The 15,477-nt window shown below is 40.4% G+C and overlaps 1 protein-coding gene across 1 annotated transcript in view; it reads right to left on the bottom strand.

Moving 5' to 3' along the window:
• MOXD1 (monooxygenase DBH like 1) overlaps positions 1-15,477 on the bottom strand; it is a 73,039-nt gene that overhangs the window by 18,606 nt on the left and 38,956 nt on the right. The window contains exons 5-6 of the mRNA XM_037045725.1: positions 1,177-1,356; positions 794-896 (exon numbers count right to left, since the gene is read on the bottom strand). Of these exons, the coding sequence (XP_036901620.1) occupies positions 794-896; positions 1,177-1,356 (283 nt within the window). The remainder of the gene's footprint in view (positions 1-793; positions 897-1,176; positions 1,357-15,477) is intronic.

Raw genomic sequence — 15,477 nt, 5'->3', positions numbered from 1 at the left:
CAGTGGTGACGTACCTACCTGTGAATACCAAATTAGCCCTTTGGGTCAGTTAGCATACATTATACACAATTTTATATTAATTGGTGTGATTATTCCATTGTTTTTCTTTCCCGTAGGAAAACTATAATTTCCACATGGGTAAACAAGGGTGTTTTGCACAAGCATTATATCATTAAGCACAGGCCCAGCACATAGTTGGTGTTCAATATTTGCTGAACAATTGCATGAATTGATGTAAAACAATAGCTTTATGTTGCTTCTGTTGATGATTTCATATTAAATCTTTCAACATATTGGGTTTGGAATATTACATAACTCAGCAATCAAGTGTATGTACCCTTTTCATTTCAGCCTCATATGGTGCAGTGTCTCTAAGTGCTTGTTGAGTGTATTTATGGTTTTCCTTTCACACAACAAAATGCTTAATATTTCCTAATGTGATAAATGGTAGTTTTTCAGATGTGTAGTTAGAAACTGTTTATAAGCACACTGTATTTGGGATGAATTTACATAACAAAGGGAAGACTCTATTCTTCTACTTTCTGGTAAGTAGTACTCAAACTTTGTTTAAGATTAATGACCACAAGGCCCATTTGCTGTGTTCACTGCTGGTAATGACTCTTGTTCCAATGTAATTATTAACAGTTCTCTCTTTTACTCTAAAAAGTATTCTAATTTGGATCATAAACATAAATTTTTATTCTAACAATCGGTGCTATTTTATTTCGACTCTAAGACAGAAGTTACAAAACTTTTTAAATTCATAGGTAGAATATATGAAGAACAAACTCACCTTCCTTATATGCTGGGTTGTCATAATGAACTTCCAGAAGCACATAACGAGGATCTAATGGAGTGCCGAGGGATAATCCAACGTGAGGTGGATAGGAAAAACCCTAAATCAGAAAAATTTTATGAGACAGTGTCCTATGAAAGTGCCTGAAAGCTCTACTCCACTCAAAAACCAACCATTCTGAAAGAGGTTTCAACATACTGGAACTCCACTAACCAACAGCTAATAAGGTAAAATGGATTAAGGAAAGACTTTCTTTCCTTGGAAAGAAAAATAAGCCACCCTCATATCAAAAATAATGTGTAGTTTTACTTATAAGTATTGGAATCGCAGAGAAAAGCATGATCAGTTCATTGTTGCATCTCAGTAGATACTGGCCCCACCTCTCCACCGATGGCCCAGGCAAACACAACGGTCTCGCAGGTGTGGAATGCATCGGGCATGTTGGGGTGGTAGCACTCGTGGCCATAGTCCAGAACGCTGTCATTCAAGTTGCTGCTGCACTGATAGAGCAGGATGTGATGGACCAGACTCTCGTGGCCTCTCTCTATCACCGGCTCCACCTAAACACCCACAGAGCAGAGAGAGGAGGCAATAAGTTAAATCAGCCTACCACATGGCACAAGCATGAGACTAGCATAGCTGATGATCAGTTTTTCAAAGAAATGGTTTTCTCAGTCATGTAAAGGTTGTGTGGCTCGAGTATAATTTGTTGTAACGATGACGACAACGACCATGGAAACAGCAAAAAGGAGATAATGACTCCAAGAATCACAGGATTTTATCAATCCGTTTTTTTTTTTAAATTTACTCTTGTTTCCCTTCCCAATCTGCATAACAGATGTTTCAAAACTTGCTTGCCTGCTTTACTTTTCCCTTGCTCCTCTTCCCTTGTTTTTTACTTCCAAACAGAAAAAAAATCAAGGCACCTCTACTGAAGGTGAGAGATGATGCCTCAAGCATCTAGCATCTGTCTATTTACCTGTTTGTCTTCTTAATGCTGAGCACAGAGCTGAGCAAAAAAATAGGGATCAACAATGAGTATTTTTATCTTAGGATTTAAAAAGAAATTTTATTAAGAATTTGACTATTAGAATTTGGGAGAGAAAACACTGTAGTGATGTGCTCTTGTTGACACCCCTAAAATTAGGAAGGGGAAGCAGTGAAAATAGAATCAGCAGGGAAGTTAGTCCTTCAAGTGAAAGCATGGTCCATGGGAGCAGGACTACTTCCACTGCCCCTTCCATGAGCTCCCTTCAGAACACTCTCCCACATCAGCCAGGGAGCTCAGAGAGAGCTAAGCATACCCTCACATCCCAAAAAGCTTTCTAGCCAGAGCGAATGCATGAACCTTGCACTCAGCCTAGTTGAGTTATTGATGCTGCCACCAGTTGCATGGTTCTTTGAACCTTCTATTTATCAGATGAAGAAGCCCTAGTGTGTCTCTAAATTTCCAAAAGTTAAGCTGTCTTAGGGCTCTCCCACACTTCTTCTTTTAGCCTTATTTACTCAAACACAGGCAATGCATTTTGAAATCTTTGCTTGTTCTCTGCCACAGACATGCATAGAAAGATGAAGTGTTTTCAGCTATTTTCTCCTATGGCTTTCCATTTAAATTTTCTACACAGTTTCACTTTAAAATATAGTAAAATCTAAGTAGCAGAAGATGGAAATGGTATGTAGTGAGTAGAGATATGAATAGGCAGCCAGGGATTCAAGTTTCTAAATCCAGCTTTATTTTGAGTTGCACAGTGAGGCATTCCTTACTTACCACTTGTACATTTTTAACATTACATACACAGAAATGACATTGCACTTGGCTTTGTCTGCACTTGTCTTGTCTCTAAAACAATGTGCACCCCGAAGGCAGAAACTATATTCTATTTTGCTTGGAAATCACTACAGTTATTATTCAAAGATGGTTGCATAATATACAATGGTTACACAAAAATGAAACCCAAGATTTCTATTAGATTTCACTTTCCACATGTAGCTTGAGCTTTCTTGTGAGATTTTATTAATTTGGGTATCTCAGTGCTCCAAGGGGCACTGGGCACTGCAAATACATCCAAGGTAAAGTATTTAGGAACATGTGAGATTTTTGCTAAGTGCGTTATAAATTCAAAAGGAACTTGTAGGTTATACTGAGCTTTACAAGGTAGATCCTAGAAAGGAATTGTTAGATTGAAACAGCTGAGTGTTGCCAAGGCAGCTACAGAAACTAGTGATCTTCATTTAGGCATAGCAAGAGTGAGCTAAGAGTGTGTTTGCAGAGATGTGAGGCTAGGTGGTGCCTGCCATTAAGACGCTTAAAAAGACGCATAGGACCCAAATAGACACTTCTCCAAAGACAACATACATATGGCTGATAGATACATGAAAAGATGCTCAACATTGCTAATCATCAGAGGAATGCAAGTTAAAACCACAATGAGACATCACCTCATACCTGTCAGAATGGTTATCATCAATAAATCAACAAACAACAAGTGCTGGCAAGGATGTAGAGAAAAGGGAACCCTCATGCACTGTTGGTGGGAATGTAGACTGGTACAGACACTATGGAAAGCAGTATACCTCCAAAAATTAAATATGAAACTGCCTTATGACCCGGCGCTTCCTTCCACTTCTGGGAATTTATCCAAAGAAATCCAAAACACTGATTCAAAAAAATACGTGCACCCCTATGTTCTTTGCAGCATTATTTACAATAACCAAGATTTGGAAGCAGCCCAAGTGTCCATCAGCAGATGAGTGAATGAAAGAGCTGTGGTACATTTATACAATGGAATGACTCAGCTATAAAAAAGAAGAAAGTTTTACCCTTTTTGACAGCATTGATGGACGTGGAGAGCACATCCCCTATGTTAAGTGAAATAAGCCAGTCAGAAAAAGACAAATACCATATGATTTCACTCACATGTGGAATCTAATGAACAAAATGAACTAACAAACAGAATACTGATAAGTTCATAGATAGAGAGCAGGCTAATAGCTCTTGGTGAGGGTGCAGCAGGGAAAAGGAGGGATAGAACAAAAAAAGGAAAAAAGCTCATGGACATGGACAACAGTGTGGTGACTGCTTGGGGGAGAAGGGTTGGGAGAGGTGGAGGAAGGTGTATGGGGGATAAATGGTCACAGAAAGAGACTTGACTTGCATTGTTGAACGTACAATACCGTGTACAGATGACTGTAGAACTGAGCACTTGAAACCTGTGTAATTTTGTTAACCAGTGTCACCCCAATAAACTCAATAAAAAAGAAAAAAGATGCTTCAAACAAATGTCTTAAAATAAGCTTTTTTTAAAAAAGAGAGAGCATAAAAAGCTCTCTTTTTAATAGAGAGCAAGTAACAAATTTTCTCCTTGAAACCTGGTGAGGGCTTCAGGGAAAATTAAAATGTAATCTGACCTACAGATTGCAAATGAGGGCATGTGCTAGAAAACGAGGATTTCCTAAGAAAAAAACACATTCATGACACAATAAGAAAACTTTATGCATGTCCACCTGGGCACTGATTGCAGGAAAAGATAAGGAGACTTGGAATAAGCAATTTCTTAGCAAAATACAATGGATGTAAGAGATGAAAGCGACAAACGAACAGAGAGAAGTGCCAGGGAAGTATATGTAAAGCTAGCAACTGAATTAAGGGGCTACTAATATAGGAGAAAACATATGGGTTATCAAACTCCCCCCAAATGGGTGAATTTCTCAAGAAGCACTTTGAAGATAATCATGTGGAATAATTAAGTGAGAAACCAAGACTATTCCTGTGGATAAACACAACCTGTTTAGTGTAGGGTACAAGTTCCTGAGAATGGAGGCACTTTGATCAGAGTAGGTCAGGGCCATTGGCTCACAGCATGCCGCCCCCCCCCCCCCCNCCCTGCGCCCCCCCCCCCCCCCCCCCCAGTAAGACAGAAGATCCCACCCAACTTCCGGCCACGCTTACAGCCTAGGGATAGCAGCGCATTGCTACCAATCCCCAAATGATGGCTGTTGCTATCTTCTGCTTCCTCGTCAGCCCCGCAAAACACCTGAGGCAGCCATGGCACCTGTGTTCTATACTGTGTTGTGATCTTCTTTAGCCCAAGTGATGCTGAGGCAGAGACTGGAGAGCAGTGTCTGAGGCAGGACAGGAGGCACACCAGTGCTCCAGACACGTGCTACTTGTTGGCTGAACACAAGCATCAAACACTACTGTTTCTTGTGTATCCAGTAACTGTTCATGGGAAAAAGACTTCTCTTTCTGCATCATTAGGGTGTTTGAAACAAAAATATAGCTATACTTTCGTGTATTAAAACATTTCTGAGATAAATAAGGCTGTAATGAATTAGTGCCACAAGAAGCAGCACTTAAAGAGGCTACCCTATTTTTAATCACTTCGCAGATGTCACATTATTGTCACAACCAAATGGCAGTGCCAGGCGGTTGCCTCTACTCAAAAAAATATTAAACTTACAGAAATTGTCAAAGAAGGCATGGCAACATAAAGTATAGAAATAGATGAGTTGGTGTTTCTGAGATTGAAATGAACATTTAAGTTTTGTTTTAGGCTGGCTCTATGATTGCAGAAGACATAAATACAAAGGAATAAAAAGCAGAGCATATGGAAGTGGGTGGCAATGATGCACTCACCCGATGACATGTTAAAGCATGTTATTGATCATTGTGTTCTTCATCACAAAAGTGGGATTTACAGACTCGCCTTCATACGGAACAGATGCCAGGCAAGGATGGCTTGGCAGTTGGAGGTGATCTGTGAAGGTGGGTGCATAGTAAAGGAACAGCCCAGGAACCAAAACACAGATGAAAGACAAGAAAAAAAGAGTTGCTAAGTATAGCCAAGACCAAGGTGGAAATTACCATCGACCATAAAACTGCACCTGGAAAGCGAAGAGCCCCAAATATTTATACTGTACCCTGTGACCCGTCATCTTCTCTTATCCTCTTTTTTCAGGTCAGGTGTATCTAGTGTAGTCTCTGCAACATACAGACTGCTTAATAAATGGTTATTGAATGAAAATGAATAAATGTTCCCCTTTCTCTGAAGCCATCATCAAGAAGTCTGAGTCATCAAATTCAAATGCATTGACCTCTAATCTCTTGATAGTGTCAACTCCATTGACCTACCCTGCATTGCACTTCAGCAACCCCACTGTCCCACCCTGTACTTATAACCACCCAGGGCTGCATGCCCTCTGAAACTCTCTTTCCACCCCCTTCCCTGCTCTTTTAGTTCTTTCACACCTTTCCAGTCACTCCACCCATCACTTTTCCCAGGAGGCCCATTAAACTACTTACTTAGTCCCCAAACCCTCACAATTTACCCAGATGCTCACAGCTGTGAATTGGCCCTATAATCTGCCCTTCTGATCCTCCACTTGGGATGCTCTTATGACCATTTGTACAAGACCTCAACATTCATGATTCACCCTTTTGCCTCCATGCATTGGTCTTTCTTTACTTTGCTCTGCATCTTTTCCTTGGCTATGAATGGCCATAACCTGTTTGGTGCAGGACGCAACTTCCAGGGAATGGAGCACTTTGCTCTCATTGCAAACCTGTAAGAATCTTTGCATACTCCGAATCAGTTCTCAGTAGATGACTCAACTATCTCAATGAGAGATGAATGAATACCTATCTATTCTAGCTGCATAAGGGCCATTGTGGGTAGAACTTCATGGAAAGGAGAAAATGGTTGAAAAATCTTAAACATTAGCAACCTATTCTATATATTCAGTTTTTTAAGCACATAAAATTTTATAAAGTAACACAATGGTCCAAAGAATCTCATATGGTTTCATAGTTTCATCTTATTTCAGTCGGGACAGAATTAGACAGGGATAAGATTTAAAAACAAAAACAAAAACAAAAACAAGACTTCTAAGTGTCAGAATTCTTTCAAACTTAGAGCCACGGCACTGAGAACAAAAGGCCAAGGCACTAAGAACAGGAGGTAAGAAAATCTTAAGAGAAATGTAGGTTATCTTTCTGTGATTGGAGCTGGGGGCGGGGGTCCTTGACAAAGCCGTGCTGACCTCCCGCCCTCCCTTCACCAGCACCTACTGTGAAACAGACTCAGTTCCAGTAGGACTTCTCCTGAGAGCCCTTCACATCAGGAAACTTAAGAATCCACAATCCTCTGACATTTCAAACACCAATTACCTAAACAAAAAAAGTTACTGAGAGAAATTTTTTTTTTTTTTTGCTTAATTCCCCTGTGCTGGGTTGAACAGTACTTCTTCAAAATGTATGATGCCCAGAACCTCAGAATATGACCTTATTTGGAAATAGGGTCTTCTTCAGAGAGAATCAGTAAAGATGAAGTCATCCTGCCCCGGGGAGGGTCCTAAATCCAATGACTAGCATCTTCATAAAAACGTAGAGGGACATTCAGATCTAGTCACATAGAAAGAGAATGTGGCCATGTGAAGACAGAAGCAGATATTGGAATCAAGCTACCAAAAGCCAAGGAATGCCAGAAACCACCAGAAGCTGGAAAAAACAAAGAAGGATTCTTTCCTGAGCCTGCAGAGAGAGCATGGCCCTGCTGGTCCCTTGATTTTTGGACTTCAGGCCTCCAGAGCTGTGAGAGATTAAATTTCTGCTCTTTCAAGCTACCCAGCTTGTGGTTATTTATTATAGTACCATAGAAAGCTAATGCATCTACCACTCTTGATTTGGGGGTCATAAATTAACCATTTGCAGACTTGTACATTTTATACCTAGGTCATAAATGTCCCTCCATTTATCTGTGACATGAACTTATCACAAATATATATGCTCCCCCTTACATGATTGAGGTTGACTAGGTTTCATTATCTATAGCTGAACATATGTGTATCTTGCTTTAGATTTTCTTTTGTGGGGTAAAAAATGGGGAAGTGCCCTTCCTGACTTGTCTAAGTATAGCTCAGTGTGAGAAAAACAAGAGGCTATTAGAGGTCCTATGAACAGTTTCCCTATACTTATTTTTCCACGTTTACCCACTTAAGATATTGCTTGTTAAAACATGAGTGGAACAGAGCTCTCTGCAAACAGCCTGCAGTTCAATACATTAAAATTAAAACAAAATGAAAGAGGTAATGGGTGGGCTCTGTAATGAGCTGGAAATTTTGTAAATTCCCATCACTGTTCTTCCTGCCTGTTCTTGTTCCTGGCACCTTGCTTTTATCCATTTGTTCAAGGCACAGGTTGCTACCCATGTACGAGCCAGTAAACCATCTCTGACCGAGGTTATCCAGAGAGCAGCTGGCTCGTCAAGAGATGCTGCCTATGCGGGCATTTCAGCCAGAGCTAGCAGTGTATATAGCCGGCTGCAAGATCATGCCAATATGCTCACGTGATTATAGTGGGACAGGGGTATCCAATTAATAAGAGGTAACCAAACTGAGTAAGAGAATGGCTGTCCCACAGGCAGTCCACTCTGAAAAAGGGCAGGTTCCAAGCAAAACCTGACTTGCTGATGCGGTGCCAAAGGGCCACCGCCTGCATGGACTAGGCGGCTGGAGCTCAGCAAGTGACGGTCAAGTGGGAGAGAGTTGGAGAAAAGGAATGAAGAAAAAGGGAGAACTGAGAGAGAGTTACTTATTCTGGGGAAAAATAACCTCCTACTGCAACCCCGAATTTTTATGGGAAGCATTTCTCAAGCCACGAGCATGCCCTGCCAGCCTCCACAGACCAGGTCTGGGATCGGTACCCAACACAGCAATCTTTCCTTGGAATTTTCAAACTGTGGAAAACAGAACAGAACAGAACAGAACAGAACAGAACAGAACAGAACATCACCCCCTAGAAGCCGGAGATTGTAGAAGCCAGTGCATAGTAAGATACAAGTCAGCACACAGAAAAATTCCAAAGACAATAGACAGACCTGGCAGGGTTTGAAAACCCAGCAAGTCATGCCTGAAACCAGCTGCATCTCTACCATTTTGTGGCTTAGTTAGTCGACTTCTCCTCTTATTTTGTGAGTCAGTACATTCCTTTCTATTTCCTAAGCTAATTCAGGTTGGGTTTCTGCTATGTGCAACCGAGAGTTCTCATTATTAACCAAACATGAGCAACTATGCCTCAATTCATCAAGACGCTTGTGCATTTATGTATGTGCTTCCTGAAATTATCCTTTATTTTTTCTTAGGGAACTTGCCCTATAAAATTACTTTGCTTTTGTTTTACTCTTCCATTTTAATTGGATCTGGGTGAGTTAATAACCAAGTTACTTCACTAAATGCCTTTGGAAAGCAATAGGAGGGGAAAATCACCACCCCCCCCCCATAAAACACACAACGCCTTTCTCCCTTGCTCACTGATTCCAGAAATTCCACATAGGTAGGTAGTATGAAGGCCGTTTTCTGCATGAATATACAAGGACCCCTGAGAATGAGAAAACATTATGATTTACACTCATTTATTTCAAAATAGGAGTTAATTAGGTTCTTTTTCCAAATACCTCAAGAATATAAAAACAAACAAAACAGAAAATTACACTTAAGAAAGTTTTTAACAGTCTGTTTAGTGTATCTATTGTTCTTTGAATTTTAGATAGGTTATTAATAAACTCTGAGGTAGCTTCTGAGGCTATATTAATACATATAGCAATTTTCAGCTAACTGAGATACTCAGTAAACTAGAGGTCACTTAGCTACTCTAAGAAATTTTCAGTTAACCCCTCTATGGCCAGAAAGGAGTGGTAGAAAGACCTGGAGGCCAGGAGACCACTTTCGAGCTGTGCCACTAACCAGCTGAGCCACATGACCCCCATCCAGCAAGTCACATCCCACCAGCTCTTCCTTTCCATCAGTCTCCAACACTCTAGTCTCTCTATAGACTTCAGTCCTCAAAATGACCTTATGAACCTATAACAGGTTCCTCATACATTCTGTAGATGTAGAAAATAAAACCTGCATCAGTCAAGAAAATTACCCGAGTGTCAGAGCCCCGAATCTGACCTCTGGTAGCCCCAGATCAGGAGTCAGCGCCCCCAACCACCACACTGGCACACTTGTATCCTTACTGACAGGGTCACAGTGGGACAGGACCAGCACTCCACCAAGATCACTGCAGGCCCCTTTAACCTGTTCTGTGTGTCCGTCACCCAAGTATGGGGTGCCTCATTTCTAAGCACTCACACCCGTGACTTTCCTCCGAGGCCTGACCTTGGGCTCACTTTGAAGAGAGAAGTACCAGAAGGTGTATATTCCCCTGGGGAAGAGGAGAGGAAATGGAGTGTCAACGTCCTTGTGTCAGAGGAGGCAAACTCCCAACGTGCTGCTCTCCACAGGTGCTGTGGACTGAACATTTGTGTTCTCCACCAATAAAATTTCCCTTGGAATCCTACCTCCCAAGGGGGTGGTAGTAGAAGATGAGGCCTTTGGGAGCCCATGAAGGTAGATCCCTCATAAAGGGGGTTAGTGTCCTTATAGAAGAGACCCCAGAGAGCTCCCTCACCCCTTCTACCACGTGAGGAGTGGTGAGAAGACAGCCATCACTGAGGAAGCAGCTTTCACCTGACACCGGGGGCCTTAACCTTGGACTTTCCCGTCCTCTACCTTTTTGGATGTTCAGGTGCTTTCTTTCTGGACAACACTCCATATTCCAGCCAATTTTCCCAAATGAGCACTTTTCACTTTGTTAATCTGGCCGATCACATTCAGTGGCTCCACACCACCCATTCTGTAGTTGATCAAGCCCACACTTCTCTTTCTGAGATGCAGGGCCCTCTGTCCTTGGCTGAGTGTAAACTGCACAGCCGCACATGCACAATTTCCTGTCATGGGGTTCCCTTCCCCTTTACACACCACGTTCAGTGTGACCTCCATGATTTCTTCTGCACCATTTTCTCCATCACACATCCCCTTATTCAACTGCACTTATTTCAATCCTACTCATTCTTGAAAGCCCAGGCTTTGTTTTCACTGGACACCCTCTCTGATTATTTTGGCTCACAATTGCCTATTTCTCAGAACTTCTTTCAGGAGTCAATACTATGGGGTAGCCTGAAGCCAAAGACTCAGTTTGGAATCCAACTTCTGGTGCTTGCTAGCTAGCACCTGAGACAAAATTGCCTAACCTTACTGAAACTCAGTTTTTTTATTTATAAGGTAGAAGTACAAATCGACTTTCAAGCCATTATAAAAAAATAAGGGAGAAAATGTGTCTAGCACATCATAATTTACAGTAAACAGTTGAAAACTATACTCTGTTATATATAACTTAGCACACATATCATTTTTATTGGATGTAATTATTTCATACGTGACTTTTCTTCTCCTTAATTGGAGCAGCGACTCATTGTTTCACCACTTACTGACAATTCATTATATGAAGCAAACTTCTTCAAAGCCTTTATTATTTGTGTGTGTTGTAATTAGGAAAATATAATATCAAGGCTAGATCTTGCTGGTTAGTCTTCCACATGCTATCGCTTACATCTTTACAGGTGTAAGCTGTTTTTAAATGAAAAACTGTATTCTTTTTAAGATTAGCCTATATGTCAAAACCCAGTAATTTGTGGAATTAAAAGTACGTACAGTTCAAGATCATATACCACAGATATGACTGCAGAAAAATGGCTCAGAAAAGTTCTCCAACAGTTTTATTGGTCAACACGGGCTCTTTAATGCAACAATACATACATCAAAGGTGTGAGTATATCTGGATCGCTGCCAGTCCTATGCAAGGTAGAGAGGCAGCAGGAACCAACACGTTTCATGGAGAATACAAACTGCCAAAATGGGAACCACCTTAAAGGAGGACTCCTATAGTTCCATTCCTCAGAATGACAGGCAAGACAGAGCTGCACAGAAAAAGGCACGGACACTCCAACCTCGTTGTACGTGACCGTCCTCCTGCCCTAGAGAAGTGGACTGCAAGTTAACAGAGAGTTAGAAGCAACACTCAGCTGAGCTAAGAAAAATAAACACTAAATTATTGAAACAACGGAGAAAATCTTTGCAACCTTTATGTCAAACAAAGAGCTAATACCCTTAATACAAAAAAATTCTGATAACACAAACCAAAAAACCCAATAGTCAAAATGGGCAAAGCACATGAACAAAAATTTCATAGCAAAGAGACTACAGAGAAAAAAGATGTTAAGAGATACGAATAATTAAATAAATGGAAATGAAATGACATATTTTTTTCACTTATCAGGTTGACAACGTTGTAAAGGTTTAACAGGCGATGCTGGAGAGTGTTATGGACTGAATGCTGTGTCTCCCTGCCCACCCCAAGTTCATATACTGAAGCCCCAGTCATCTACAAGCCAAAAGGAGAGACCTCAGAATGAAACCTGTCTTGCTGGCACCTTGACCTTGGACTTCCCAGACTCCCGAACGGTGAGAAAGGAATTTCTGTTGTTGAAAGACACCCAGTCTTGTTATGGAAGCCTAAGCAAACTAATACAGAAAGAAAGTATGTACTGGTATTAGAAATAATGAAATGCTGCTGATTAAATGACATCTAAATTTCAATCATATATAATTACATAATCTTAAAATAATAAGATAGATCTATACATACTGAAGTGGAACATTTTCTAAGAGATCCCGCTAAACATAAAAGAAAGTGTCAAAATAGTGTAACCCCATTAGTTTCTCAAGATCAAAACAAGGAATGAACAGCAATAGACATATAGGTATGTGACTGCATATAAATGTATATAGAAAAATTTTAGAAAAAAATAAAAAACTACTAATGGTGTTTATGGGAAGTGAAATGTGAGTGGTAGAAGTTAGTGATTCACTGCTTTTCACTTAGTGGCTGTCTGTATTTGAATTTTTTTAAAGATTTTACTGATTTATCTTTAGAGGGGAAAGGAAGGAGAGAGGGAGAGAAATATCAACGTATGGTTGCCTCTCATGCATCTCCTGCGGGGAACTGGCCCACAACCCAGGCATGTGCCCTGACTGGGAATCAAACCGTGGATGTTTTTTTTTTTTTTTAATATTTTATTTATTTATCTTTAGAGGGGAAGGGAAGGAGAGAGGAAGGAAACATCAATGTATGGTTGCTTCTGGTGCATCCCCTGCAGGGAACTGACCCCTGCTGGAAACTGGCCTGCAACCCAAGCATGTGCCCTGACTGGAACATGATCGAACATGATCGAACCTGCGATCATCTGGTTCGCAGGCCCACGCTCAATCCACTGAGCTACACCAGCCAGGGCCCAAACCGTGGATGTTTGGTTCGCAGGCCTGCATTCAATTCACTGAGCTACACCAGCCAGGGCTGTATTTGAATTTTTTTATAGTGAACAAATACTAATTCTAAAATACATTATTTAAAATTCTGGCTTTGTCACTTATTAGCTTACTGGCCTTGACAAGATAACTAAATATATGAGTCTCTATTTCCTACTTCACAATGTGATTGTGAAAATCCCACAAGATATTGGAAAACCCCACACAGTGCACAGTTATATACAAAACATTCACCAAATATTAGTTCTCATGCTGCCCACCCACGAGGATGTTGCATGTGTATTGTATTTATGTCATGCTATTCTAGTTAATTTCAGAATAGAGTCTCCAAATGCCTTTGAAAATTTGTAGTTCCCTCTACAGTGCAACATAATCTAATTTCTCTCATAGTATTCGGAATTAAAACTTGTTACTTAGAGCAATACTTGACCAAGATGGATTTGGGACTAGGTTTCGAGAACAACACACTGTCATTCTGAAAACTCAATGATACCCTTTGAATTTTTTAAGCCCTTAGAATTATTTTAAACATTTTCTTCCCCAAACTGGCTCTGAAGACCTCACAGCGCAGTGGCAGATGTCACCACGTGTGCCTTCTCCCCAGAGCAGGGGCAGCTCCCGCCTGGAGTGTCCCGGCAGTGACTCAGTGATGCCGTGACACCGAGGCCTTCACTTGGTCCTGCATCAAACATTTCTAGCTCTCTGGGTTGTTTTTTTTTTCTTTTTGGTCTCCTTTGAAGTTGGAGTTGCTAGTCTGCTTTTATTGTTGTTGTGTTGTGTATGGGCTTCTTCTTCTTCTTCTTTTTTATGGTTTAAAGGCCCAGTACTCCCATCCATGAAAGGATAGATCTCAATGACTAACAGATGATCTTCACGATAAAACCCCACAGCCCCAAATTAGGGGAAAGAAACAAAAGTTTTTCATTTAGTCCAATACCATTTACATACACAAATGGCCAATTTATTTCTGCGTATTTTAAAACTAACTTTTTAAAACTTGTGTTTCACATTCTGAAACTTCTAGTGCCTGTGTTTATATATAATTTATCACAATAATTTTGGCAGTTTTTAAAAAAGCATATCATTTTAGCATTTATTCACCATAATTTAAGAATTATGTTTCCTGAAGAAATTTAATAAATGGGCTATCTTTTTTTTCTTCTAAGAGAACGGAAATAATCATGGCATGGCATTTTTATTCCTTCAGACATAGTTTAAAGATTAGATCTACTAATTGTAAGCAATACAAATTTATAACATTGCCTCATGCAGAATTCTATTGGCTTTATCCAGGGGTCTAGAATTCATTGCTCTTTAAATTTAAAGTATATTCTGTTTTATCCTTTAATGAAAATAGGATAAGCTGATGTTGAATGTTGTTCTCTAAGATGCAACATAGCTATACTTTGGAGCTGGTAATAAAGCCAGGTCTTCAAATCATAATGTACTTCATTGAATTTTCTAGTTGTTTAATAAGTGTCTCCAAGTAGCACACAGAACTCTTCAGTTCATCCCTTAAATTAGATACACAATCCACAGTGCCACAAGTTCCAAGTTCATTTGTCCTGGGGTTAAGATAGAATTTCTGAACATTGTTTACAACTCACCATTGTTGATTTAAATCTAGATTTGAGTTATTCATTCAACAAACATTCTTTAAGCACCACTGCTGGGGACTGTCCCCAAGGCTGAAGACCCAAGGCCAAAAGGGCAAAACTGTCGGGGGACTTAAGTATCAAGAAAGACGAGTCCCTTGGAAAATGTATAGGTGTTATGGTATATCGATGATAGCTACCATTTGCGTTTACATGTACTGAGGCCATTACACATATTATCACATTTAGTTTCATGTCACCTTCACACACTCCTGAGAAAGGCATCATTGCCTTCTTCTTACAGACAAGGAAACGGAGGCAGAGTTCAGTACATTTAACAAACAGAGCTGCCGAGTAGCAGGCTTGAATTTGCACCTAAGGCTCACCTGCTTCAGTCCCATTATCTGGGCCACTGCGCTTGTCTTCCTCTCTTATCTATACAGGCTGCAATGAAGTGCGAAGGGGAACAGCATGGTTAGAAAAAGAATTGGAATAAGGGCCCAAATAGCTTGGTACTTTAATATCATAGTGCTGTTTCAAAGAGTCACTGGTGTTTTTTACGGAGTTTTGCCCTCTTCTTGGAAAAGAAATGATAAAGACATGAAAAATTCTGTGCCTGATGGCACAGAACTTACAACTAACAGTTATTGCAATTAAGAAATACTATATTTTTATTATGCTAAGTGAAATAAGTCAGTCAGAGAAAGATAAATACCCTATGATTTCACTTATATGTAGAATCTAGTGAACAAAATCAACAAACAAAATAGAAACAGACTCATAGATTCAGAGAACAGACTGACAGCTGTCAGAGGGGAGGAGGGCTGCAGGGCTGGGTGAAAAAGGTGAAGGGATTATGCATCCCCCCTCCAAAAAAAAACC

This window comes from Sturnira hondurensis, unplaced genomic scaffold, assembly GCF_014824575.4.
Source record: "Sturnira hondurensis isolate 20B ecotype Veracruz unplaced genomic scaffold, ASM1482457v3 Scaffold0004474, whole genome shotgun sequence".
NCBI lineage: Eukaryota > Metazoa > Chordata > Mammalia > Chiroptera > Phyllostomidae > Sturnira > Sturnira hondurensis.
The sequence above is the reverse complement of the archived record's forward strand: the minus strand, read 5'-3'. Positions and strand labels throughout refer to the sequence as shown.